Source organism: Lissotriton helveticus, chromosome 1_1 (assembly GCF_964261635.1).
Source record: "Lissotriton helveticus chromosome 1_1, aLisHel1.1, whole genome shotgun sequence".
NCBI classification, from domain to species: Eukaryota; Metazoa; Chordata; class Amphibia; order Caudata; family Salamandridae; genus Lissotriton; species Lissotriton helveticus.
In genome coordinates, this window is record NC_136057.1 from 1,440,712,821 (window position 1) to 1,440,737,421 (window position 24,601).

At 45.3% G+C, this 24,601-nt stretch overlaps 1 protein-coding gene across 5 annotated transcripts in view; it reads right to left on the reverse strand.

Annotated features, from left to right (window-relative positions):
• Positions 1 to 24,601, reverse strand: part of BRME1 (break repair meiotic recombinase recruitment factor 1) — a 547,771-nt gene that overhangs the window by 424,208 nt on the left and 98,962 nt on the right. For all 5 annotated transcript variants that reach the window (XM_078685587.1, XM_078685594.1, XM_078685593.1 and 2 more), the window contains exon 2: positions 18,714 to 18,762. In XM_078685587.1, the coding sequence (XP_078541713.1) occupies positions 18,714 to 18,744 (31 nt within the window). In that variant the 5' untranslated portion in view covers positions 18,745 to 18,762. The remainder of the gene's footprint in view (positions 1 to 18,713; positions 18,763 to 24,601) is intronic.

Genomic DNA, 24,601 nt, shown 5'->3' on the forward strand with positions numbered 1-24,601 from the left:
CTTTTCTACTAACATTCTATACAAAGTACCAATTTTCACCTGTCCACCAACCCCCTCGATAACTTGGTGTTTTAGTAAAATTAACTTTTGTCTTGTGAGAAAATCCCAAATTTGTAAGAATTAAAAAAAATAGCTTCTGGGTAGAGCAAACTGATCAGTTAATTCCACAAAAGATTTGCACCTGCCATCCACCGTGCACATGTCGCCCAACCGTTTCACCTCTTTTTTTGCCAGTTTAAAGCCATTCCATCCGAAAATATACTTGGCAGTAACCTTGATGCGCTAAAAGGGGTATAATACGAAAACTTCCCAATTACCGTTGTTCGAATCAGCCATCTCCAAGTCTTATAAGCTCCCATTAGTACCTTAAATCGGGTTCGCTTGTAGTAACTGCCATCAATTTCAATGAAAAAACTCTGCTTCACACAAGACCCCAACAAGATCTCAAATATTGATGGATGATTATACATATATTCAGTTGCCTCCCCTGTAATCAGTATTCTCATTTTCAATAAAAAACAAACTATGTAGTAAAGAAAAAAATCTGGTACCCCTAACCCTCCCCTTTCAATTGGTAGCATCAAGTGCTTCATAGCTCGTCTTGGTTTTCCAGGGCTCCAAATAAATTTCCCACATAAGGATTGCAAAGCCTGTATCTTATATTTTGGAAATTCCAAGGGTATTGACCTAAACAAATATAACGCTTTAGGTAAAACATTCATTTTTATGATATTAGTACGTCCAATAATAGTCAAGTATAATCGTTCCCATCTCTCAAGTGATATCTTGATTTTATCATATACCAAATTCCAATTAGCGTCAATCAGTTCTGTCATATTGGCCTTGATCAATATCCCTAGATAAGTAACCTGTGGAGTGATGTGGCTCACTGGTTAGAGGCGGCAGACCCGGGAGCAGAGAACGGCCCGGGACCAGGGTTCAATTCCTGACGCGGCAGGGTCTTGGACCAGGGTCACCGGACTCAATAATTCTCGCCTCGGTGCCAACTCTAACTAGGGATCACACTCGGCAACTCTGGGCATTAGCTTGCCTCATCTCCACAACGGCCCCCCACATACGCCGGGGATGCCTGGTTTCACCTTGGAGATACCCAGTAGGGACCATCTCACAGGGAAAGCTAGGACGGGTTCCCCAGCGGTCTACAGCGCAGAGATACTCCTTCGGGAGTCGATTCTAGCGCTTTAGAAACCCACAATCAATCAATCAATCAACCTCCCTCACCACTCTCTCATCTTCCCATGTTAGGGCTTCCGAGCATAAAATCTGAGTTTTTGATTCATTGAGCTTATAGCCAGTTATAATTCCAAACTCTTTTGCAAGCCTCTCAATCTCTAAAATAGCGGTATCTGGATTAACAGTAATCACCGCAATATCATCTGCATAAGCAAAAACAGAAAATGCAAAATCAAATACTATAAAGGGAGGTATAAGAGGATTTTGATTTAATTGTTCTACAAAGGGAGTAATATACAAAGCAAATAATAACGGGTAGCAAGGGCAACCTTGGCGAGTCCCTCTAGTAATGTTTAAAGAGTCGGAAAGTGCTCCCAAAACAGAGATTTTGGCAGTTGGTTTAAAATATAAAGATTTAATTGACTTAATAAATTTCTGGCCAAATCCCATTTTGGCCATTAATCTCCATAAGTAATCCCAACACACACGGTCAAACGCTTTTTCTGCGTCTAACAGAAAAAGCGCTAATTTCTGATTATTTACTGCCGCAATGTCAAGCAACGTGATAACTTTATTTATGTGATCCACCGTTCCTCTTTTCGGTATAAAACCGTGCTGTTGTCGAGAAACTAAGGATGTTACAACTTTAGATAATCGGTTGGCCAAAATCTTAGAATAAATCTTATTATCAACGTTCAATAGGGATATTGGTCGATAAGATCCCACGTTATCCGCAGGTTTGCCTTTCTTACAAAAAAACGCAATGGTCGCATCAGACCAGGTACTAGGTGGGTTTCCCTGCTGTGCTTCCAGCATTACAGACAACATTTCATCCTTTAAGCTATTAAAAATTGTTTATATACTTCCACAGGAATTCTATCGGGGCCAGCGGCCTTGCCAACTGCCAAGCTCTTTACTGCCATTTCTAACTCCACCATAGTTATTGGTAAATCCAATTCTTCTGCAATTACAGAATCCAAGATTTTCAGCCCTATATCCAATCTATCGCTCCATTCAGTAGTTGCATCTATCCTATCTTCCTTCGCGTATAATTCGGCATAGAATTTTTTTAAGATATTAAGAATTTGCTCCGGCTCTGAGTGAGATACACCCTGAGAGTCTTTCATTGCATTGATGTTCCGAGCTGACTGCTTCATTCGCAGTCTTACCGCTAATCTTTTACCAATTTTTCCCCCAAATTCATAGCTTTGCATTTTAGACGTTAAGAATCTCCTTGCAATTTCTGTGTCCCAAAAACCAAGAACGTTAGCTCTAGCCTTTGCTACCCCATTTTCAACCTCCCAAAGCTCCTTTTTACCCTGGACAACTTCCCTAGTTAAGAGAATCTCTGCATATGCCAGCTGCTCATATAACTTATCAAGTTCTTTTTTGAGTTTCTTTTGCTGCCAAAAAGAAAAACTAATGCACTCTCCCCGGAACCCCGCTTTAAAAGTATCCCACACTGTGCCAATATTAGCCGTACCCTGATTGTTAATAAAAAAGGATCTAATCCAACTTCTCACATGTGTATTGAATTCTTTATTCAGTCCCAATTTACGATCATAGGAAAAAGTAGAAGGTGTTAACCTCTTCGCTCGACCCTGTATTTCAATCATTATCGGAGAGTGATCAGAAGTGATTCTGGGATAGGTTCTAATTTTAGCGCCTTCCAATAAATTTTCGGGGGCAAAAAAGTAATCTAATCTAACTAATTTTTTGTGGGGGTGTGAATAAAAAGTAAACCCATTATCACCCCCCCTAAGTTTCCCCCATACATCAATTAAACCTTGATCTTGTAATAAATTAGCAAGAGCTTTATACACTCTTGGCTTCCGACCTTTATAATTTCGATACCCACCCTGCATTAGATTATTCAACAAATTTATATTCATATCCCCACAAATCACTATCGGTTGTGAAAAACTTAACTAGCTCCAGATTTATTTCGTTCAAAGGAGCGGTGTCATCCAAATTTGCTCCATAAGCTGTAGCCAATGTGAATAGCCTGCCCCCTGTCCTACACTCTACGATGGCCCAACGGCCATTTTTATCCACAGCTTTCCGAACAACATTTGTAGAGTTTTCTTTAATAAGTATAGCTACCCCCCTTATCATACTAGTCTGTCCAGAAGCAGCAGCTAATGCGAAACCCAGATCTTTTAACACCCCCCTTTTTGACCATGGGATATGTGTTTCCTGTATACACACTATGTCAGGTTGGATATATTTCAATTCTGCAGCTATTTTTTGTCTTTTCATTGGATTATTCAGTCCAGACACATTCATTGAACAAATTCTTACCCCTTTATTCGCCATTGCAATTGTGCTTGTAAGTCCATTAGCTTCCACAGTCTGTCTCCCACCCTCCTATCCAACATTGCAAAGAATACCATAATAAATGCTGCTAAGCCATTCTTTTCATTTAAACTTTTCCCCACACATTCTCCATGTATTTTTTTGTGTATTTTGCTGTGAACTCTTTTTTCCCTCTTTTTTACACCCCACCCCCCCCGTAGACCCCTTCCCCCCCCCAACCCCCCTCTTCGGACTCACCCACCCTCTCCCACCCTGCCCTTCTCCCTTAATTAAGGCTTTAGGACTTATGGTCCTGTGATGCGAGTTTGCCCCCAAGCCCCCTGCCGTCCCCCCCCAGAGTTTACCCCCTTGATTCTCATCATATTCAACCCCCCTGCTTCTGGTGGAGCTCCAGAGCGAACTTATAAGTGTACACTACAAATACTATCAACTCTTTACTCTCTTTGCTCTCTATATACAAAACTATATACAGAACTCAGTAGAATTATAGCTATCCACAATCAATATCTCTCTGCAATTACAATGTCAGCAAAAATTCTTTAGCTGCACTGGCAGTCATAAAAAATCTTGTGCGTTCCTTATGAATAACCTTAAGCTTAGCAGGAAACATTAAATATGCCTGCACTCCTTTTTCTTGAAATTTTAATATAAGCTGTCTTAACTGCCATCGCACTTCTACAGATTGTTTGCAGAGATCCGGTCTTACAAAAAATTCACATTCAAGAGCTTTACATTTTTTATCAGGGCGAGCTCTCATAAATAATTCCTCACGAGCTTGAAAGCTATTAAAGGCCACCAATATAGCTCTAGGTTTCTGATCCCGTGGATTAACTCTAAAAGGAAATCTATGGGCCCGTTCCACCTCCCGATCCCAATCCCATTTGGTAACATCCGGCATTGCTTCTTTTAAGAGCGACACTATTAAACCTCGAATGTTAGACCCCACTTTCCCTTCCGGAATCTGCAAAAATCTCAGATTGTTTCTATGGGATCGATTTTCAATGTCAACAAGTTTCCAGTTGATGTCTTCCTTGGTGGCCATATGTACTTCAATGGCCTTTTTTGTTGAGCTACCTCATCCTCTAACGAGGAGATATGTGATTCTGCCTCCGTAGCCCGGGTCAGAAATTCTGAATGCGATTTCACCAACCTCCTCACAGAGTTCTGGAGCTTTTTGCAAGAATTCTGAACTCTCAGGCTATCCTCTCGCGTCTCATCCCTATGCTGCATCATGGTTTGATAAATAAGTCCCAGGGAGATATCCTCAGTTTCCAGCTCTAAATCAGTCACCACAGCTTCAATGCTTACAGCTTCTTCTGCCCTATCTTTGTCTCTAGTCTCTAGTTGCAGCTTCCGAACTGCTGTGATCACTCCCTTCCTCTAAGCATACATCCTCCATGCTCATTCGAGTAGAATAAAGTTCTGCTAGGTCCTCGGAGGATTATTTACAACAAGGGGTGGTGATGGACAGAGTCTCTAAATTAAGCAGAGTACTCTCACCCAGTCAAGAGATCAGGGCTAGATTATTACACTGGGAAGGAAACAAGCTTCCGGGGACCGGTTTCTGGCATTCCAGCCGTCTTCGGCCCGGCTTGCTTGAATCCTGATGGTGCAATGAGCAAGGGACTCACATCTGAGTATACCCTTCCACGCTTAGGGTGGACAAAATTATTTACAACAAGGGGTGGGCTCATTGCACCATCAGGATTCAAGCAAGCCGGGCCGAAGACAGCTGAAATGCCAGAAACCGGTCCCCGGAAGCTTGTTTCCTTCCCAGTGTAAGAATTGGCTTTTGTAGTTTGGTTTGCCCTGTTCCCATCATGCACTGGTACAGGAACAGACTAATTTGCATACAGCCAGGTTCTAAAACTGGGATGGTGCAGTGAGCTAAAAAACGGTGTTGGATCTAGCCCTGATCTCTTGACTGGGTGAGAGTATTCTGCTTAATTCAGAGACTCTGTCCCTCACCACCCCTTGTTGTAAATATTTTTGTCCACCCTAAGCGTGGAAGGGTATACTCAGACATGAGTCCCTTGCTCATTGCACCATCAGGATTCAAGCAAGCCGGGCCGAAGACGGCTGAAATGCCAGAAACCGGTCCCCGGAAGCTTGTTTCCTTCCCAGTGTAAGAATTGGCTTTTGTAGTTTGGTTTGCCCTGTTCCCATCATGCACTGGTACAGGAACAGACTAATTTGCATACAGCCAGGTTCTAAAACTGGGATGGTGCAGTGAGCTAAAAAACGGTGTTGGATCTAGCCCTGATCTCTTGACTGGGTGAGAGTATTCTGCTTAATTCAGAGACTCTGTCCCTCACCACCCCTTGTTGTAAATATAGGTCCTCGGAGGATGACATGGATCGATCTGACATGGAGTAGAAATCAGCAGAATCAGTCTCGCCACCAATAGGTAGTGGTAGCTCATCGCTGTTTGGCAAAGCCAAATTCATACTTAATGCAGCGACCGCCCCATCTTCCTTCTCCATAATAGAAATAAGCGGCACACTAGTATCAGACAAGGTGCAGGTGGTAGATATTGGTAAGGCCAAAGCTGTAGCGTCTGAAATGAGAGGAATGCTCAAGCTCTCTGCTGTAACCATCACCTCTCCATTCACTGCCATAGCTGGGTCGAGAGTGGGAGCAGGGGTTAAAGTTATAATAGCTTGAGCGGGCACCGTCTCATGTACTCCCTCTGCTCCCATCCCCTGAACCTCAGGTAGCACTAACTGGGTCTCAGTCTGTTTTTTAAACTTTAGCTTTCCTGCATCCTTCGGTTTAGTTGCTGAGAACATCTCCGGTATTTTCTTTTTTAAACTAGCAGCCTCCCCCTCCTTGGAAAATACTGCTGCCTGTTCTGTAGTTTTACTCACGGAAGGCACGGAGGGTGCAGAGGGTGCGGCTGAAATCGATGATGTCAATGGCAGGACTGCCTCTATTCCGTCTGTATTTTCAACGGCCCCCTGCCCCCGGGCTCTCCTTCCTTTTGGCCTCATCTCCAAAGCCGACGCCGTCTGCTGAAGAGCCAGCTCACCTTCAACCTCTACACCGCCTTGCTTCACTCGCAGGCGCCACCGCACAGTCCAGGTGTGCTGAATCAGTTGCCGAGTCAGGTGCTGCCAGAGAGACGCCCAGCGCTCTGCCTGCGTGCTCCGTATGGCTAGTTCCACCACCGTCCGTATCGCTAACATGCAGAGGCTGAACACCGCACTACCCCTGCCAGAGGTGAGTTTTCGATCGCTCGCTCCCAAAACAAGCATTGGAAATGCAATAGGTCTCGCAGCATTAGAGTTAGTGCTTTTAGAATTGTTTATGGGTTTTTTTGTAAATCTTTAGCATTTTTGTTTCCTGTAGCCAATGCTAAAGAATTAAAAAAAAAAACATAAACATTTCTAAAAGCTCTAACTCAAATGCTCCGAGATCTATTCCACTGTGTGAGGGTGAGGGGTTGAGGGTGAGTGAGGGTGAGGGGTTGAGGGTGAGTGAGAGTGAGGGTGAGGGTGAGTGAGGGTGGGTGAGGGTGAGGGTGAGTGAGGGTGAGTGTGAGTGAGGGTGAGTGAGGGTGAGTGAGGGTGAGGGTGAGTGAGGGTGAGGGGTTGATGTTGAGGGTGAGGGGTTGAGGGTGAGTGAGGGGTTGAGGGTGAGTGAGGGTGAGGGTGAGTGAGGGTGAGGGGTTGAGGGTGAGTGAGGGGTTGAGGGTGAGTGAGGGTGAGGGTGAGGGGTTGAGGGTGAGGGGTTGAGGGTGAGTGAGGGTGAGTGAGGGTGATGGGTTGAGGGTGAGTGAGGGTGAGGGTGAGTGAGGGTGAGTGAGTGAGGGTGAGGGTGAGTGAGGGGTTGAGGGTGAGTGAGGGGTTGAGGGTGAGTGAGGGGTTGAGGGTGAGTGAGGGGTTGAGGGTGAGTGAGGGTGAGGGTGAGGGGTTGAGGGTGAGTGAGGGACCGCAAAGCTATGGGGGGCAGAAATACCACAGGAGGGGGCTATAGCATAAATACCACTGGGAGTTGATAGAGCGGGAAAACGGCCAGAGATTTGCAGGGCAGAGAGAGCACCACAGCGAGACAGCAAGGTGCGAACTGTGTGAGATATTGTGACCGGCGCACGGTGGGGCATTCCCAGGGTAGAAACGCACTGGGACAGTGGCAGGACAGAGAACCCGCGCGAAGCTGGAATGGCAAGAAGATCTCTGGGGTTGGTATGGGTGCTACTTTGCATCCCAGTCCAACCTAAACTACAAAAACTCCTAATCAGGCCCATATGTGGAACTGGGGACGTGTTTCACTTGAATTTCTAGAAATAAAACGTTTTTACTTAAAAATGCCTGGAAGTAATTTTAAACATTTAATCGTAAAAACTATAAAACCCTAGTAGGCAGGAAACTACAAGTCCTGGCATTCACTGCCTAGCAGTTGGAATGTTTTCATGGTTTTGTTTGTAAAAGCCATGCTGGCCGCAACTGTTTAATAATAAAATACACGCTTGCTCTAAATGTCAGGGTATAACTTTTAAGAGGGCGGCTCAGTGAGAGCTGGATTCTTTGTCTCCCTGGCAGTGGCGGTTGCTGTCTTCTGTGTGGGGGAATGCTTTGCCATACAGTTCAACGAGAAGCTTTTACAGCCCGACATGAAAGGCCACCGACGTGACGACGAACAAAAGCCTCCACCCCCCCTCCTCCTCCTTGCTGGGGGCTGGCCGAGCCAAGCAAACTTCACACAAAGCTGCTGCAGCTGAAGTGAGTCACCGAGACACGATGCAAATGCAGAGTAAAACAGTCTCAGGTTTTTTGACACTCATCCATTGACAATACAACTGATTTCCTGTAAAGGGTGATTCACATGAGGGACAGATGCGCGTGAGTCTCAGCGTTTAAAATGTGGTTTGATTGAGGGGCGCAGAGACACGACAATGTTTAATAGAAAACAGAAAAACGTATCAAACAACAAGTTTGTACAGCTGAGCTATATTTGGGTGGGAGATATAAACTAAAATCATCATTGTGCGTTTAGTACTTTATTATCTAGACCCCCCAACCCTCTTGAATTCACTTTAAAAAAAAACATTTGACGATTATAAAGTTGGAAAAAAAGGCAATACTACGTGGTCTTTATTTATAATTATTTTTTTTTGCAGTTTTAATTAGCGCAAACTCAACCGGAAGATATTAGAGCGCCTTGTATAAACACCTGTTGCGTTACAGACCAACACATTCATTTTTAGTCACAGAGTGATTTGCCCGGGCCCCAGAATCACAGGATGCATAAGCCTCCCGCCAGACTCGAACCCGATTCACCCAGCTTCAAAGTCTGACGTGCGTGGAAATCCCACCTAACATACAACGCGTCAGCGCACCCTGCTCCACTTCCTCCAAAAATTACACTAAGTAGTATCGCGCTGTTGGCTGTGTTATTGTTTACCCGATATTTTGATTTATTTAGGCAATGGAGCGGTTTTCAAGAGTGCGCTTCCCGCCATGTGCTCGTGCAGGGCGCTCTACGCAGGAGGGCGGGCTGTGCCTGTGAGCGCGCGAGAGAAACATTCCATTCTTTGAGAGGGTGTGAGAGCCCTCCCTGTCTGCCTTCAGACGGCTGGCTTGTTGTGTGCTCAGCCAGCCAGTGACTCAGAGGGGTTTAAGTGCACCGGATATGAGCCACCCAAGCTACCCCCGGGCTACAGGAAGTGTGAGGGGGAAACCAGCAGCAGCTGAGCCACGTTACAGAGCCGTGAGAGCATCGCGCAGCTGCAGCCATGTGGAGGGGCGTGCAACGGACGCCGATGTTGATTTTTAAAGTTTAAATGGCCCACCCCTCCCCCTCGCAGCCTACTTTGCATAACGTGGCAGCTCCCAGCTGAATGTCAGATTTTTGGGGGGGAAAATAGGAAGAGCTGTTTAGGTTTCTGTCAACAGCAGTTTGAGATTTTGACAGTGCACCCCCCATCTCAAACAATTGTAAAGGTTCCGTCCGGAGATTTCTTAACCTTTTACTGCCAGGCTCTAGACACTTGACAAAGGACAAAAAAGTACGTTTCATGCTGTGAGTTTTCAGTATTTATATATACAATAGTAAACATTAGAACTACCAAGTCCTAGAACACAAAATCATGTTGTCTAAAAAAAAAGTGGATTAAAAGAGTACTAGTGACGCGCAGTCACTTGGGGACGGGGTTACACACCCAAGAGGTGCAGATAAATATTGCCTAATTTTGAAGTGGTCGGTATTTCAGAAGGAATACAGTAAAAAATAAGGAACAGTAATATTTTGGGGAAAAAAGCGGGATTGCCTCCGAAATCCTAATGCTCTGGTATGTCCTATTTAATGTGAATAAACTCCACTAAACATATGCACTGTCAAAATCATCTCTTGGTGCCAAAATACGGTGTTTTATACATGTATATGTTAACGTATTTAAGATTTGTGAGGTGCATTCGAGAGTGTGGCAGCTAATCGATTTTTATTTTCGAGGGCCATGACAGGCTTTTTTTTCTAAGCATGTGCTTGAGCAATGGTAGTAAACTGTCTTATTTACGTTGGGCTTTTGCTAATATGGCCTCGGGGTCTGCCCTCTAGCGACATGCAGTAAAAAATAAGGAACAGTAATATTTTGGGAAAAAAAGCGGGATTGCCTCCGAAATCCTAATGCTCTGGTATGTCCTATTTAATGTGAATAAACTCCACTAAACATATGCACTGTCAAAATCATCTCTTGGTGCCAAAATACGGTGTTTTATACATGTATATGTTAACGTATTTAAGATTTGTGAGGTGCATTCGAGAGTGTGGCAGCTAATCGATTTTTATTTTCGAGGGCCATGACAGGCTTTTTTTTCTAAGCATGTGCTTGAGCAATGGTAGTAAACTGTCTTATTTACGTTGGGCTTTTGCTAATATGGCCTCGGGGTCTGCCCTCTAGCGACATGTGGCGATCCATAACAACAAAACACGAGGCGAAGCACGTGAATGTGCGGTCTGTAGCATAAAAAACAAGCCTTTCACCGTAACACGGCTGGCAGGGGAGGGGGCGGAGAGGGGAGAGGTGCGACACGGCAGTAGGAGGAGGAGGGGGGAGGAGAGTAGGGGAGGCACGGCCTAGCGGCAGGCAGGCAGGGGAGGAGAGGAGGAGGGGGGAGGAGAGTAGGGGAGGCACGGCCTAGCGGCCGTGCAATCAAGTAGTGAGGGGGCGGAGCTGGGGGAGGCTGTGAGAGAGAGTAGGCAAGGCAGGCGGCTGGGGGCATGTGCACGCGCTTTTAAGCTCAATGCACATGCGCATTGAGCTTAAAAGTCACGGGCACTGCAAGGAATCGCCACGATTCCTTGCAAGTTAGATAAAGTCTGGATGAGCCCCTATAGTCTCGCTTGCTCGATGCGCATGCGCATCGACAGGCGAGACCTAAAAACTGTTCAATAGATAATAGTTAATAGTTAATTTCTCTACCTTCTTATCCCCCTCCCTAACCTTTCCCTCCTTTTTCTCTCTCTTCCTCTTTTTCTCTTTTCTTTTCTTATCTTTCTTTCTCTCTACTATTTTCTTCCATTTCATATTTTATCTGAACCTTTTTTTATCTCCACTTTTCTTTCATGATTATCTCATATTGGTTCTGTTCTATGTCATGCTGTTATATTTTGCTGTACTATTTTTCTTAAACAAAATAAAAACCTTATTAAACTGAAAAAAGAAAAAAAAATAGTTAATCCGCTCGGGTCCGCTCCACCATACAACCGTTAGCCCTGGGAGGTCCGGCAGGAGCGACTCACTCACACGTCCAGCGTGGACGCCATCTTGCCTCAGCTTACTATGTTTCTTGTGTACAGCTTCAGGTTTTCCAGAGTAGAGAGATCAGAAAAGCATTGAATCTATCAATTTACTTCTTGTAATCTTATCTGAGCCCTCACTTTTCCATTGCCTTACCTATGGCGCTCAAATGGTATCTCTGAAGACATTGTGGGCCATTACTACACATTTTCTAGATAATTTATAGTATTTTTAATTTCTTTGTTCCCCTGGGAACTAGTAAAGTTGGCTCTGATTTATTTAAATTCAAGTCAGGTCTTGCTAATTGATTTTCATATTTGTTAGGTGTCTAAATTCCGTTTTTCAATGCTGTGGTTTACGGTATGCTACAATCATCCTGCCAGAAAAAAATCCATGGTCCTGACGGATTTAGTGCAGTGCTTTACCTACTAGAAATGGAGGGCCTTTCATACCAGCAATAATTACTCTTTTTAGACAGCTGTGAGCTCATCCGATGAGACATGTGGGCAGGCACACATGATATGGCTTCGGCTTTTGAGCAGAGGAGAAAGGGTGAAGAGCCCAATAAATCCAGGTAAGGTCATTTGAAATGGTCTGCACAACCTAAGTTACAGAAGAGCAATATTAGTTCGAAGTCAAAGCTGAACCAGGCCCTCAGATTGAAAGGCAGTGGAAAGCCTAAGACAAATCTGCCACACTATCCTACTTGGAATATTTGTCCATATGTAAGAGGTAACAGAGAAGTCTATTAAGTCCAGTACTATGTTTGTTTGACTCCTATAAACAACTTACCTCTCTAGCCTAACTTATTGAACAACACTAACACAAAGATTGAGGGCCAGATGTACGACCCGTTTTAACGGGTTTGCGAACCTGTTTGCGCATATAAAAACATATTGGGCCATGTACATAGCCTATTTAGCGAGTCACAATTTTTTTGCGACTCGCTATTTGGAAGGGGTGTTCCCTTCCAAACAGCGAGGCTCAAAACAATGTACTAATGTTTTGCAACTGCAACTGTGGTCGCAAAACACTCGCAATTACCACCTACTTCAAGTAGGTGGTAATGCATTTGCAAATGGGAAGGGTTCCCCAGGGGGCCCCATCCCCTTTGCAAATGCATGCAAAATACTTTTTGAAGGGCAGGCAGTGGTCCCAGGGACCACTGCCTGCCCTTAAAAAGGAAACAAAAACGTTTTATTGTAGTTTTTTAAAAATGCATCCCGTTTTCCTTTAAGGAAAACGGCTGCATTTAAAAACAAAAGCTGCATTATTAAAAAGCAGTCCCAGACATGGTGGTCTGCTGAGCCCAGCAGGCCACCATCCCTGGGAGGGCTGGCATGCACAATAGGCTCGCAAATTGCGAGAGGCTCATTGATATTAATGAGCCTTGTAATTTGCGACCCCATAGGGAATCGCAAAGCAGTGTAAACACACTGTTGTACATTTCACTTAGCGCCTCGCAATGTGTCGCGAATTGCGAGGCGTTAAGTCAAAGGGTCATACATTTGGCCCATAATCCTTTAACATATCTCTCTAGAAAATTAAAGATCCAATTTAAGATGTTATTTTGAATAACTGCAACAGTCAGAAATAAGCATCGCCAACAAAATACAGATGGGAGAGAGATGGCAGAGAAAAAACAGAGGGAAGACAGAAATAATGAAAGAAGAAAAAACAAAACAAGAGGGAGTAACAACAAGATCTTGGATGTGCTAATGGAATAAAAATCTGAGATATTAGTTGTCAATAGTTCTTCACAGTCTTAATCAAGAAGAATTTGGTGTTTTAAGTAAGAGTCTTTCCTCTTGTCCTAGTCAGCACAATAATAAACTAGAAACTAAATCTTATTAAAGCTATAGTACACTCTTTGGAATATTCTCTCAGAAAAGGATTGCTAGACAGCTGGCAGAGGGACACCTAGGGGAACCCCTGCTAGAGCCTGGACCCGCCTTCTGACTCCTGGTGACATATGACCTAAGCTGGCTTAAAGGCTTTGTCCAGAGTCCAAGGCATCCGTAGGTGAGGTAAGTAAGTCTACAGAATGGTTTACCAGGGGAAAGGTTTAGCTCCTCAGAGACTCAGATGCACTTTCCATGGCAGGAGCAATTGGGGTTACCAAGGATCAGTCATCTAGCGTGCTGGTTCATCCTCTGCTGTGCCAGTTAAAGCATCAAAGCCCTTATTTCTCCATGGCCTGGAGGATATCTGGAGGATGTCTTAAAGGGCTTCACTTACTCTGAAGTTGAAGACTATGACACAGAGTTATCAGTTTACAGCAGTGGGAGCCTGACCACGGGAAGCCAATGTAGGCATGAGGACAAATGGCCCAATTTAGAGTTTGGCAGACAGGGTACTTTGTCACATCGTTAATGGAGTACCCTGTCTGCTAAATGATCGATCTGACTGCCCTATTATGAGTCAAGTGACCCACCAAATTTACGCCAATGGAGTAAAATGTACTCAGTCGGCATAAACCATCCCCCAAAGGCCCAAGAGAGGGCAGGCCATCTGAGTTAAGTCAACCACTATATTTAGAGTGGGCATTTAGATTTTTTTTTTATTGTCCATCACGGCCAGGAAAATTCTGGTCATGAAGGACTGTTAAAATAAAATTATGAGCACCACACCATGGGAAAAAAACTCCAACAGAGTTGGTGCCATTAGTTCTTTCCAAAAACAAATATCTGCTGTGGGAGTTTGTTTTTGGAAAAGAAAAACCTTTTAGGAGCTTCATGTAAGTAATCTTGAAGTACAAGATCCTATAATATCACCTCTTCCACAGAGAAAATGTGCTTTAAGAAAATATGCATTTTGAACATTTCTCTTTCTAAAAGCAATGTTTTAATTCCTCATTTTAAAATTTGAGAACAAAATGCCAAATGTGTTGTTAAGATAGCTAGCATTCACATTTCTTATTTGTAGCTTAATTTCCAGTGATCTAGTTATTCCGTCTATTGACATGGAGGGTATCTATATATTGGCTTACTATATATATTAGGACACATAAGGTTCCTTAGCCACATTGCAATGAACCTCCTCAAAGTCTCAGGAATTGGATCTCCCTCTTTCTTTATCAGACTGGCTTGTCCCACATACATTCATAGAAGAAACAATCCATAATTTAGTAGTCAGGGTACAACAACAGTCCGGACCCCACTGCCATGCGTTGTCAGGTTCACATTTACATTTTTGACCAATCCCATGTACAAAACACTAGATGTAAACTTTCTCAAATAACTAAACTAACTTCATATGTCATGAAAACAGTAATCAGCAATGTACTTATTCCCCAAAGGACAAGAGGACATTAAATAACAAACGTTTGCTGCACCTAGAAGAATGAGAGCACATAGCTTCAATAACGAAGGGATTTAAGGCTTTATAAAAATGAATACCAACACATTGCCAAAAAAGAGTTAAAGCGTCATACATACATAATACACATTGTTAGACTGGAATAATATATGTATTTTTATGTAATCTCAGGTACTCTAGCAAAGCATAGACCTCATACAGGAAATAGTACTGCAATAGTTTGGTTAAGGTTTAGAATTTAAATTTAGGATACTGGGAATGGTCGACCTATTATATGACTTACAGCCTCATGTACACATCCACACACACACTTAGGAATCAGAAGAGGCTGCCCGTGGGAGAGACCCTGAACGAAAACTAACAACCAAAATAACCCAATCTGTAGAACAGTTCCAAGTACTACCAGCAGTAAATGCATTATGTATGATATGTAGCAATTGCAATCGTGGTGATAATCCCCATTACAGAAATATTTGTGTTTTTTACGTCCAGAAACAGGAGGGACATGAAGGGCAGGCCCTACCTACGGAGAGCCATCAGCAGCCATGGCCTCTTAACAAAGGCTCACCCACGTTTAGCTTCAAGAGTGGGATGTCCGTACATGTCCATGGATAGGCCATCCAGCTGAAAGCTCAACATTGCTGATAGGGACAAACGGGGAAGCTTCCCAACTTCAGATCATTCTAAACCACCAAGGAGTGGAGGACATTCCTCAGCACTTAGGGAGCAGGTAGGTAATGACCCTATCAAACAAACATAGCCTCACACATCCATGCCACCACCAGGGATCGCAGGACCCTGGCGGTTGCGGCGGTTCCAAAACGGTCCAACAGCCATACTTGTAATACGGCGGTCGAACCACTGGAGCAGTAGTCCCCTACCGCCACAGCACCTCCACCACTGGTTCGGCGTTCCGATGGACCACCAAACTCGTAATCAGGACTTAAATCAGTACAGTTTTGCTTTATTTACCCTCTGTACCTTTCTCTGTGACCTTGAGTTGCCAATTCATCTCAGTACTGACACCCCTATTCAGTTTCATTGTGGCTGCTCCACTCCTGTATCAGTGTCTTCTGTCCTGCTTCAGAATGGCAGTTACCTCCATTTCCATTTTCCTTTGTTTTGGTACCCTGTTTACCCCATTTCTTTATGCGCCATTTCAAATTAACTCTTAACTAATCATTAAGGAATTGCAGAGGCAAGGATCTTACAGTGGTTCAGGGTTGTCTCTTACTGAGGCTGGTTCCTGACATTAGATGAGAACGCACCTTGTGTTCCAGTTTCCAAACATGTCACATTTTAGGCTGTCTTAACAACTCACAGTGAATTAGCAAGCAGCTCATTGTGTTTCTATAGCACGCTCAATATACTTCCATGGCACATTCATCACTGACTGAATACATACTCTGAATGCACTTCATTGCGACCCATGATCAGGAAGGTTAACATCTCAATTCCCTATTAATAAACAAAACCAAAGTTTTGAAGAACTTTTTGATAATGTACAACCATACTTAGCAAGAATTCTGTATTTGAAGTTAAGGTATAACATCTTACAGACCACGAGCCATACAGCAAATTGGGGGAGAAAGGGAGACCGTTCCTGCACTTTATGCACTACACGCACTTTGAGGTCCACGGAAAATACAGCACATATCCTATTCTTTTGCCCAGCATATGGCAGGGCAAGAAGGAAATGGATTCAACCATTGTGCAACTCACTGGAATTTAGGAAGCACCAAGAGGCACTGAAGGTACAACTAGCACTGCACTGCATGTAATATTTGCCCTATCCAAATGCTTGTTTGTAGTTCGACTAATAAGAAGCAAAATGGGGTTAAAGCTGTGATGTTGTAACACTCAATGTACCCTTAATTGGGAAAGTAACTCGATTTGAGTGAAACAACCTTTAAAATGAAGTTTTTTGTCAATTTTAAAAACAGAAGTTATTGGGGTGGATGTAATGGAATGTCTAGCGACCGGTTTAAATTGTTTTTTTCAAAGATTGAAGATCATTTTACTGAGAATATTGATATATACTGCTTGATGTATTTTGGATTGGATTGTGAATGTTTGTACTATTATGAAACTTTTATGGCTTTTGTCTGAAATAAAGTATTTAACACTGACTGAAAACAATATTGGGTATTTTTCTTCTATGAACAACGTTGTCTTATTGACAAACACTGCAATAATTACCATAAATTAATTGTTCATTGAAACAAATCATATCCTGGACCTCTCCCAATCAGGCTTCAGAAGCAACCACACCAATGAGATCACTCTCCTCGCCGCTACCGACGACATCCGCACCCTCCTCGACTGAAGCGAAACTGCTGCCCCCATTCTCCTAGGCCTCTCACCCACCTTCAACACCATCTCCCAGCACACCCTCTTTGCAAGACTCCATGATGCCAGCATTTGCGACAAAGCCCTAGAATGGATCTGCTCCTTCCTCACTGGTCCAACACAGAGAGTCAGACTTTCACCGTTCAACTCAGAACCCACCGAGATCAGCCGTGGAGTGTCTCAGGGATCCTGCCTGAGCCCCACCCTCTTCAACATCTACATGGCCCACTTGCAGGCATCATCAGAAGTCACGAACTCAACATAGTCTCCTACGCCGACAACACCAAGCTGATTCTCTCAGATAAACCCACACCCTCCAAGAGCAACTTCCACAATGGGATGAAGGCAGTCACCACCTGGATGAAGGACAGCTGCCGCAAGCTTAACTCAGACAAGGCCGAAATCCTCATCCTGGGCTCCACCCCCTCCGCAAGGGACGACGTCCTGGTGGCCCTCCGCACTCGGAAACCCCCCTAACTCCCACGGACCACGCATGAAAACTCGGCATCATCCTGGACTCCTTGCTCTCAATGAAGGCCAAATCAATGCGGTTTCGTCCTCCTGCTTTCACATGCTCTGCCTGCTTCATAAGATCTTCAAGTGGATCCCCGCCGAGTCCAGGAAAATGGTCACCCATGCGCTTCTTCAGCTGCAGACTTAACTACAGCAACGCACTCTACGCCGGCACCACCCAGAAACTGCACAAGATCCAGAACGCCTCTGCCAGACTCATCCTGAACAAAACACGCCACAGCCACATCGCAGGCCACTTGAGAGACCTTCCCTGGCTACCTATCAACAAAAGAATTGCCTTCAAGCACCTCATGCATGCTTACAAAGCCCTCCACAATGCCGGACCTGCATACCTCAAACACCGCCTCTCCTTCTACACTCCCACCAGACATCTCTGCTCCGCCCAACTGGCCCTGGCCACCATCCCGCGGATTTGCAAGACCATAGCTGGAGGAAGATCCTTCTCCTACCTCGCTGTGAAGACCTGGAACTCCCTGCCTCTGCACCTCAGGCAATCACCATCGCTGCCGCAATTCAGGAAGGACCTCAAGACCTGGCTCTTCGACTGAACCGCAGATCCACCCACGGCCCCATTCAGGGCCTTGAGATCCTTACGGGTGAGTAGTTGCTCTTTATAAGAAACCTTACTGATTGATTGATAAATGCTTTTAGCTCTCAAAAAGGGAATTCTCTTGCGTCTTTTTCAGAAGGCCATGAAAGGAGGCAGGGCTTTTCACTGTGACACGTAATTTCAGTGCCAAGCACATATGTAAATGTATTCAGGACCTGGCTCCTCAAGTAATCTGCCTAAAATGCTCCACGTTCAGAGTGAGATCATTGTGTCTAGCATCAAGAGGCTACCAAGATGGCAAGCATGCCTTTTTCAAATGTATTAAACCAGCATTTGGAATGGGCCTAAATTACCCGAAATCTGAGAAAAGGGGTCTAGCACGTAGAGTAAGCAATGCAGCACTAGAAGTTTATTCAGAGATGGCGTGCAGGCCCCTGCAGAGCAGGAGCTGCAGAGCAGGAGAGCCCCCAATCCTTCACGGGGCTCCCAATCCTACAGGGAAGCCCCCATTCAGCCCAAGGCCAATAAATATCTGTGAGGCATGGGAGACTCAGGTGCCAATCATCACATTTTGCAGGAGGGTCATCATTTTGAGTTTCACTATTAGGTTTAATCATCACAAACTGTGTGGCATTGCAGCTACATCTGCCCCACAACCATTGCTCTTATTATCACTCTGTTTCCTATGGTACACGACCAGAAAAGAAAACTTACCCGATGCCTGCATTTTCTTTCGCTTATTCATGTTTTGGTCTTGGAATATCTGAGCATGAAAAATACAACACAGGAATGAAAAGAAAAGAATGAATAACTTAAGAATCCGCCATGCATCACAATAGTCATGAGAAATTGCATTCCTACTAATAGAAAATTGTTGCCAATCTGTGTTGCAACCATTTTGCTTCATTTGTTGGGTGGATCACCAGCAACATAACTCCTAGCATTGCTGTTTTAAGGCTTGTAAAGTAACAATTTGCTTTCTGTGTGGGATGTGTTGTTAAAAGTGTATTCTTAGAAAGGTGTGCTTTTAGGTCTGGTAAAGCCATTGCCATGCCTAACGTGTTCAATATAGGGAAAAATCGCTCTGCATCAGTTCCTCCCTCAAATCATTGGCTTGTTTGGTTAAGCCTTCTTCACTCAGTAGATTGAGGCATTCTCAATAATATATTGGATCAGTCCTAATGAGTATTTTGCTCTACAGCCATGCTATTGGCTGTTTGCATGTATCCTTCTGCCTCAAATCCTCACACTGGAATGCATGAGGGACTATTTTAGAATTACACTTTTGTCACATTCATGAGGGACTATTTTAGAATTACACTTTTGTCACATTCATTCCTTTATCTCACAAATCATTTTATACATAAAGCACCTGATTTTTCCACTGTAGCAGCCATGTTTACATTTTTGTAAGCACTCATGGGTGAGTCTGACTTTATGATGGCCACCAACTAGCATATCAGATTATACATTGGAAATCCTAACGTCATATGCACAGATGTATGATGGACCAACGCATTACTTTACCATGCATGCCTTTCCAACGCAGACTTAACAATGCAAATACCGTTACCACACTAGCCTTTACCAGGAACATACACAGGATTACATTAAAGAAACCTTTACAACGCATGCATTTGCCACGCAAACCTTTACCACATTATTTTTACATGGAAAAAATTACAATTAAATATAGAAAAAAGATCAAAAAATAATATACATAGGGGGCGGAGCCAAGCAGCCTAACATGGCAGACATGCTCTGAATGAGGTCCGCTGGCCCGCAATAGATACACTTACTGGTTGCCTCTGCGATCCCCCTGGGCTCGCCAGACCCTGGGGTGACTCTGGGGCAGTTCACTGGGCTCGGCGATTTCAACCAGACAGTCCTCGGCCCTTTCCAGAGCAACTGGCATGTTTGCTGTTTGCGACCTTGGCGGCTCTAGGAATGTCCCAGCGGAGGAGCGGGGCGCGCCTGGAGGCCCCCACATTCAAGACTCTCGCCCATCGTCGCGTGGAACTAGCTGGCGCTGCGGATTATTGAGTGCCCCCTTGGGGCGAAATTCTCTGGTGTACACCCGCTGGCAGGCGTGCAACACCCATTGGGCTCACGGCGGCTTCAGCCCCCCTGTCGTGTGTGTCAGCCCTTGCTGAGACAGCTTCGTGGGCTGGCGAGCATTTAATTGCAGCCGCACCCGAGTACTTAACAGGTCTTTAAAAGACCATTTACATGTACATTTATTTACTTTATTATTATTTAGAAGTTTTCTATAGCGCTAACAAGACCCGAAGGTAGCAGAGCGCTTTACAGTAAAAGGAATAAAAAGGTGAACAACAAGACACGTAACAAGTAAAGGCGATCAACGAAAGACAATTTGGAAGGAGGAAAAGTTCGTACAATAGGACTTCTTGGTAATAGGATAAAGAGATACCACACAGTTCTGGGGATGCTTGCTGATCCTAGTTACCCACGACCTAGGGAACGGATAAGGAACAATGATTTGAGTTCGCTCTTGAATTCCGCATAGGACGGTATGGTTCTGATGTGCTGGGGGATAGAGTTCCATATTTTGGGGGCATTTCCTATGAAGGAGCAGTCGGCAGTTCTCTTCTTTCTGGTTTTTGGTAGGATGAGCAGCAGGGAGTTAGAGCTTCTCAAATTTCTAGCTTGGCCTGCTTTTATGAGCTTGTTTGCCAAGTATTCTGGTTTTCCGGTATGGAGGGCCTTGTGGGTTAGGCAGGCCGTTCTGAAGGTGCTACGCATTTCCACCGGGAGCCATTCGAGTTCTTCGAGTGCTGGGGAGATGTGGTCAGATTTTTTGCATCCTGTGATCATTCTCGCTGCCGCATGCAGTGTTGATTTTAGTGGGGCCAGGTGCGATTTGGGGATGCCTGTTAGGATTGAGTTCCCATAGTCCAGTCTAGATAGGACTAGAGATTGCGTGGCTAGTTTAAGGTCCTTGTTGGGAATGAAAGGCTTGATTTTGTTCAGAAGTCTGAGGTTAAAGAATGCACTTTTTGCCGAGTTCTTAATGTGGTTTGTCAAGGTTAGTTTGGGGTCTAGGGTGAAACCCAGAGATTTTACGGAGTCAGCTAGTGTAAGAGTACCTTTAAGAGCATCGATCGACTTCAGCCACTCGATGATTTGAGGGTTGTCTTCTTTGTTTGAGATGAGAAGAGTTTCGGTCTTGTCGGGATTGAGTTTCAGGTGATTCTTTGTCAGCCAATCTTGAACATCATTTAGGACAGCATTTAGTCTGTGGATGTCATTAAGAGAAGAGGTTTCCAGGTAGATCTGCGTGTCATCCGTGTAGAGGTGGAAGTGGATGTTGGCATTCCTGAGTAGTTTGGCGAGCGGTTCCATATAGATGTTGAAGAGCTGAGGAGAAAGTACTGATCCTTGGGGGACACCCTTGTTGACTTGCTGGGTTTCGGAGGTGAAGTTCTTCATTTTTTTTATTTGCGAGCAGTTATGTAGAAAGGAGGAAAACCACTTGAGAACTACCTCGCCGAGGCCGGCTCTTACTTGCAGATTCTTGATGAGGAGCTTATGGTCCACCGTGTCGAAAGCTGCGGATAGATCAAGGAGTATGAGGAGGCAGCACTTGTCTGCGCCAAGAGAACCGTGAATGTCGTCTATGATGTTCCGCATCGCGGTTTCTGTGCTGCGGCCTTGTCTGAAGCCGGATTGGAGGGGGTCCAGGAGATTGATGTTGTCCAGATGATGCGTCAATTGCAGGAGTACGCAGCGTTCCAGTGTTTTAGCGAGCAGAGGGAGGTTAGATATCGGCCTGAAATTGTTCAAGTCAGTTGAGTCAAGACCGGGTTTTTTCAGCAGAGGGGTGACTTGTCCCATTTTTAGACAATCGGGGACCACTCCGCTTTGTAGGGAGCTGTTTATGATTTTGCCCCAGATAGGTGCTAAGGTGAGCTTCATTTTTTTGATTAGTGAGGGAGGAATGGGGTCTGAGATGTGTGCTGAGGGTTTGGAGGTTGAGATCAACGAGATTATCTCAGTTTCCTGCACGGGGCGAAAGCTTAGCCAAAGGAGGGGAGAGGAGCCGGATGGAAGGGCCTGTGGGATAGCCGCATTGCTCTTCTGGAGGTGTAAGTTGTTGATGTCTAGAAATAATTTGATTTTTAAGACCTTATCGTTGAAGAAGCTGGCAAAGTTATCGCATAGTTCTTTGGACGCCTGCAGGGGTGGGGGCAGAGGCTTGGATGTTTGATGTCTGATTATGTTGTAGAGCTCCTTAAGTCTGTTTTTGGAATTGGCTAGTGCCTCTCGGAAGAAGCTGGATTTCTTGTTTTTGATATGGTTGTTATACTTCCTGCGGGCTGTTTTTAGATGTAAGCGAAGGATGGCGGTTGGGTTGTTTCTCCACTTTCTTTCTTTGGCTCTCAGGGTTCTTCTTTCTGCGTTGAGGTCCGCATTGAACCAGGTTCTAGATGGGGTGGCACGGCTTCTTTTGAGTTTTAGAGGAGCTAGATTGTCGAGAATGGAGACTAGCTCGGAGTTATAGTGGTCGATGAGATCATTGGTCGAAAGGTGCAGAGAGTTGTCTGGAAGAAGTGAACTTAGCTGACCTTCTAGGATATCTTGGGGTACTTGGGAGAGGTTTCTCGACCATTTAGGGGGTCTTGAGGAGGTTTAAGCGGGGTGGTGGGTGATTGATGTGAAATAGGATCATATGATGATCTGACCAGTCAACGGGAAGTATGTGGTTGACCCTGATTGAATTATTTTGTGCAATGATGGCGTTCAGTATGGCTCCTTTGTAATGTGTCTCCTCAGTACAGTGTTGCGTAAGGTTGTTATCAGCGAGGAGGCTGGATAGCGATCTGATTAGAGGGTTATGAGTTTCGTTCCATCGGAGATTCAGGTCACCAAGAATTACGTTTTTGGAATCGCCGAGAGCGTCTTGTGCAATCAGGTTGGATAGTTGTTCTCCAAACTCGTTGTTTCTGCCCGGGGGGTGATAGAGTAGGTGGCACAGTAGAGAGTCGTTGTCTTTGGTCTTGATGACAGCGGATAGACATTCAAATGAGTCGTACTCGAAGGAGGAGGTTTCTGTGATGCTCCAGCTGTCCTTGTGGATGATAGCGACCCCACCTCCTCGTTGTTCTATCCTGTCTTTGGAGATGAGGGAGAAACCAGGTGGAACCAGCATGTCTAGGCAGGGAGGAGATGTCTTATTTAGCCAGGTCTCAGTGAGGAACGCAACGTCAATGTCATGGGTGAGGATAGCTTCGGCTAAGTCCGTTGCGTGTAGTGAGGCCGATCTGCAATTGATTAGGAGGCAGTTGGTGATTTTCTCCTGATTGCTGGTGGTTTTGTCTTTAGCCTCTCTAGGTATAGCGGTGAGGACTGGTAATCTCTGTCGTTTGAAAGTGGGTAGGTCTTTCCGGGGACCCGTGATTACTTGGATTTTAGATTTAGGTGAATCTGAAATGGGAGAGTCGTAGGTGGCGGCTAGTAAGGCTGCTTCCCTGTCTGACATAGGAGCTTCTGATCTAAGCGGCCTGGAGGTCAGGTGTATTGAGCCCGCTAGGGTGGAAGATGAGATTGAGGTTAAGGGCCTGGTGCATGGGGCTCTGGTTGATTCGGATTTTTTGGGACCGGAATCCAGGACCTTGGGATAGGGTTCGATCGGCTGGGCACTGAGGGCTTCTGTGGGCCCCTGGGTGATGTTGGCGTTGGCGAGGAGGGGGGTTCGGAGAGGGGGTTTGTGGGGATTACAGGCTATACTGAGGTTAAAGAGGATTTCTGTTAAGCCTTGGGTGATAGTGTCGACCTGGTTGTCAAGGGCTGTGAGACGCTTTGTTATGGAATCAAGGGAGGGGTTGTGGGCGTCTGGAGTGTGGCCGAGCGTGTTAAGGTTCGAGAGGATGGGTTGGGAGATAGGGATCAGGGTAGAGGGCGGGGGAGGGGTGGGGAGAGGGCTAGGAGGAGGTTTAGACATGGGAGAGATGGGGAGAGGGACAGGAGGAGGATTAGACAGGGGAGGTTTGAGAGTTGGGGGGAGACTCGAGGGGAGGCTCGTTGGCTGGGGGCTGCCTGTTGGCAGGGAGGTGATTGTCGTAGGAGGTGGTCGTGGCTGTGGCTGGGGGAGGTTAGATGGTTGGGGGAGGGGTAGGGGGTGAGAATTGAGTTTCCTGTTGGTGGAGGATGGCTGAGCGTGAGAATTGAGTTTCCTGTTGGTGGAGGATGGCTGAGCGTGGGGGATGAGATATGGCGGGGGGAGGGGGAGCCTGGCGGGCTGTGTGTGGATCGAGAAAGAGCGTGTCGAGGTCTTCTCTGTCAACTAGGGGAGTGGTCGGTGAGGGCGTTGAGGTGAGGTGAGGAGGGGTAGGGAGGGCTGACCTAAATAAGGAGTCGAAAGCTTCCAGGTTCTCATTGTTGGCTTGGATGAGGCTTTTGTTGTGTGTTCACCCCTTCTTACTGGATGTAAGAAGGGGTGAACACACAACAAAAGCCTCTCTGTCTATGGTTGGTAGAATTAGCCCCCCCCCGAAATATTTTTCAGCACCCCCCGAATATTTGGCTCTAGTTGCCCGCCTGCCCGCTGGTGCTTCCAGGCCCGAATGGGTGCTGTTATAACA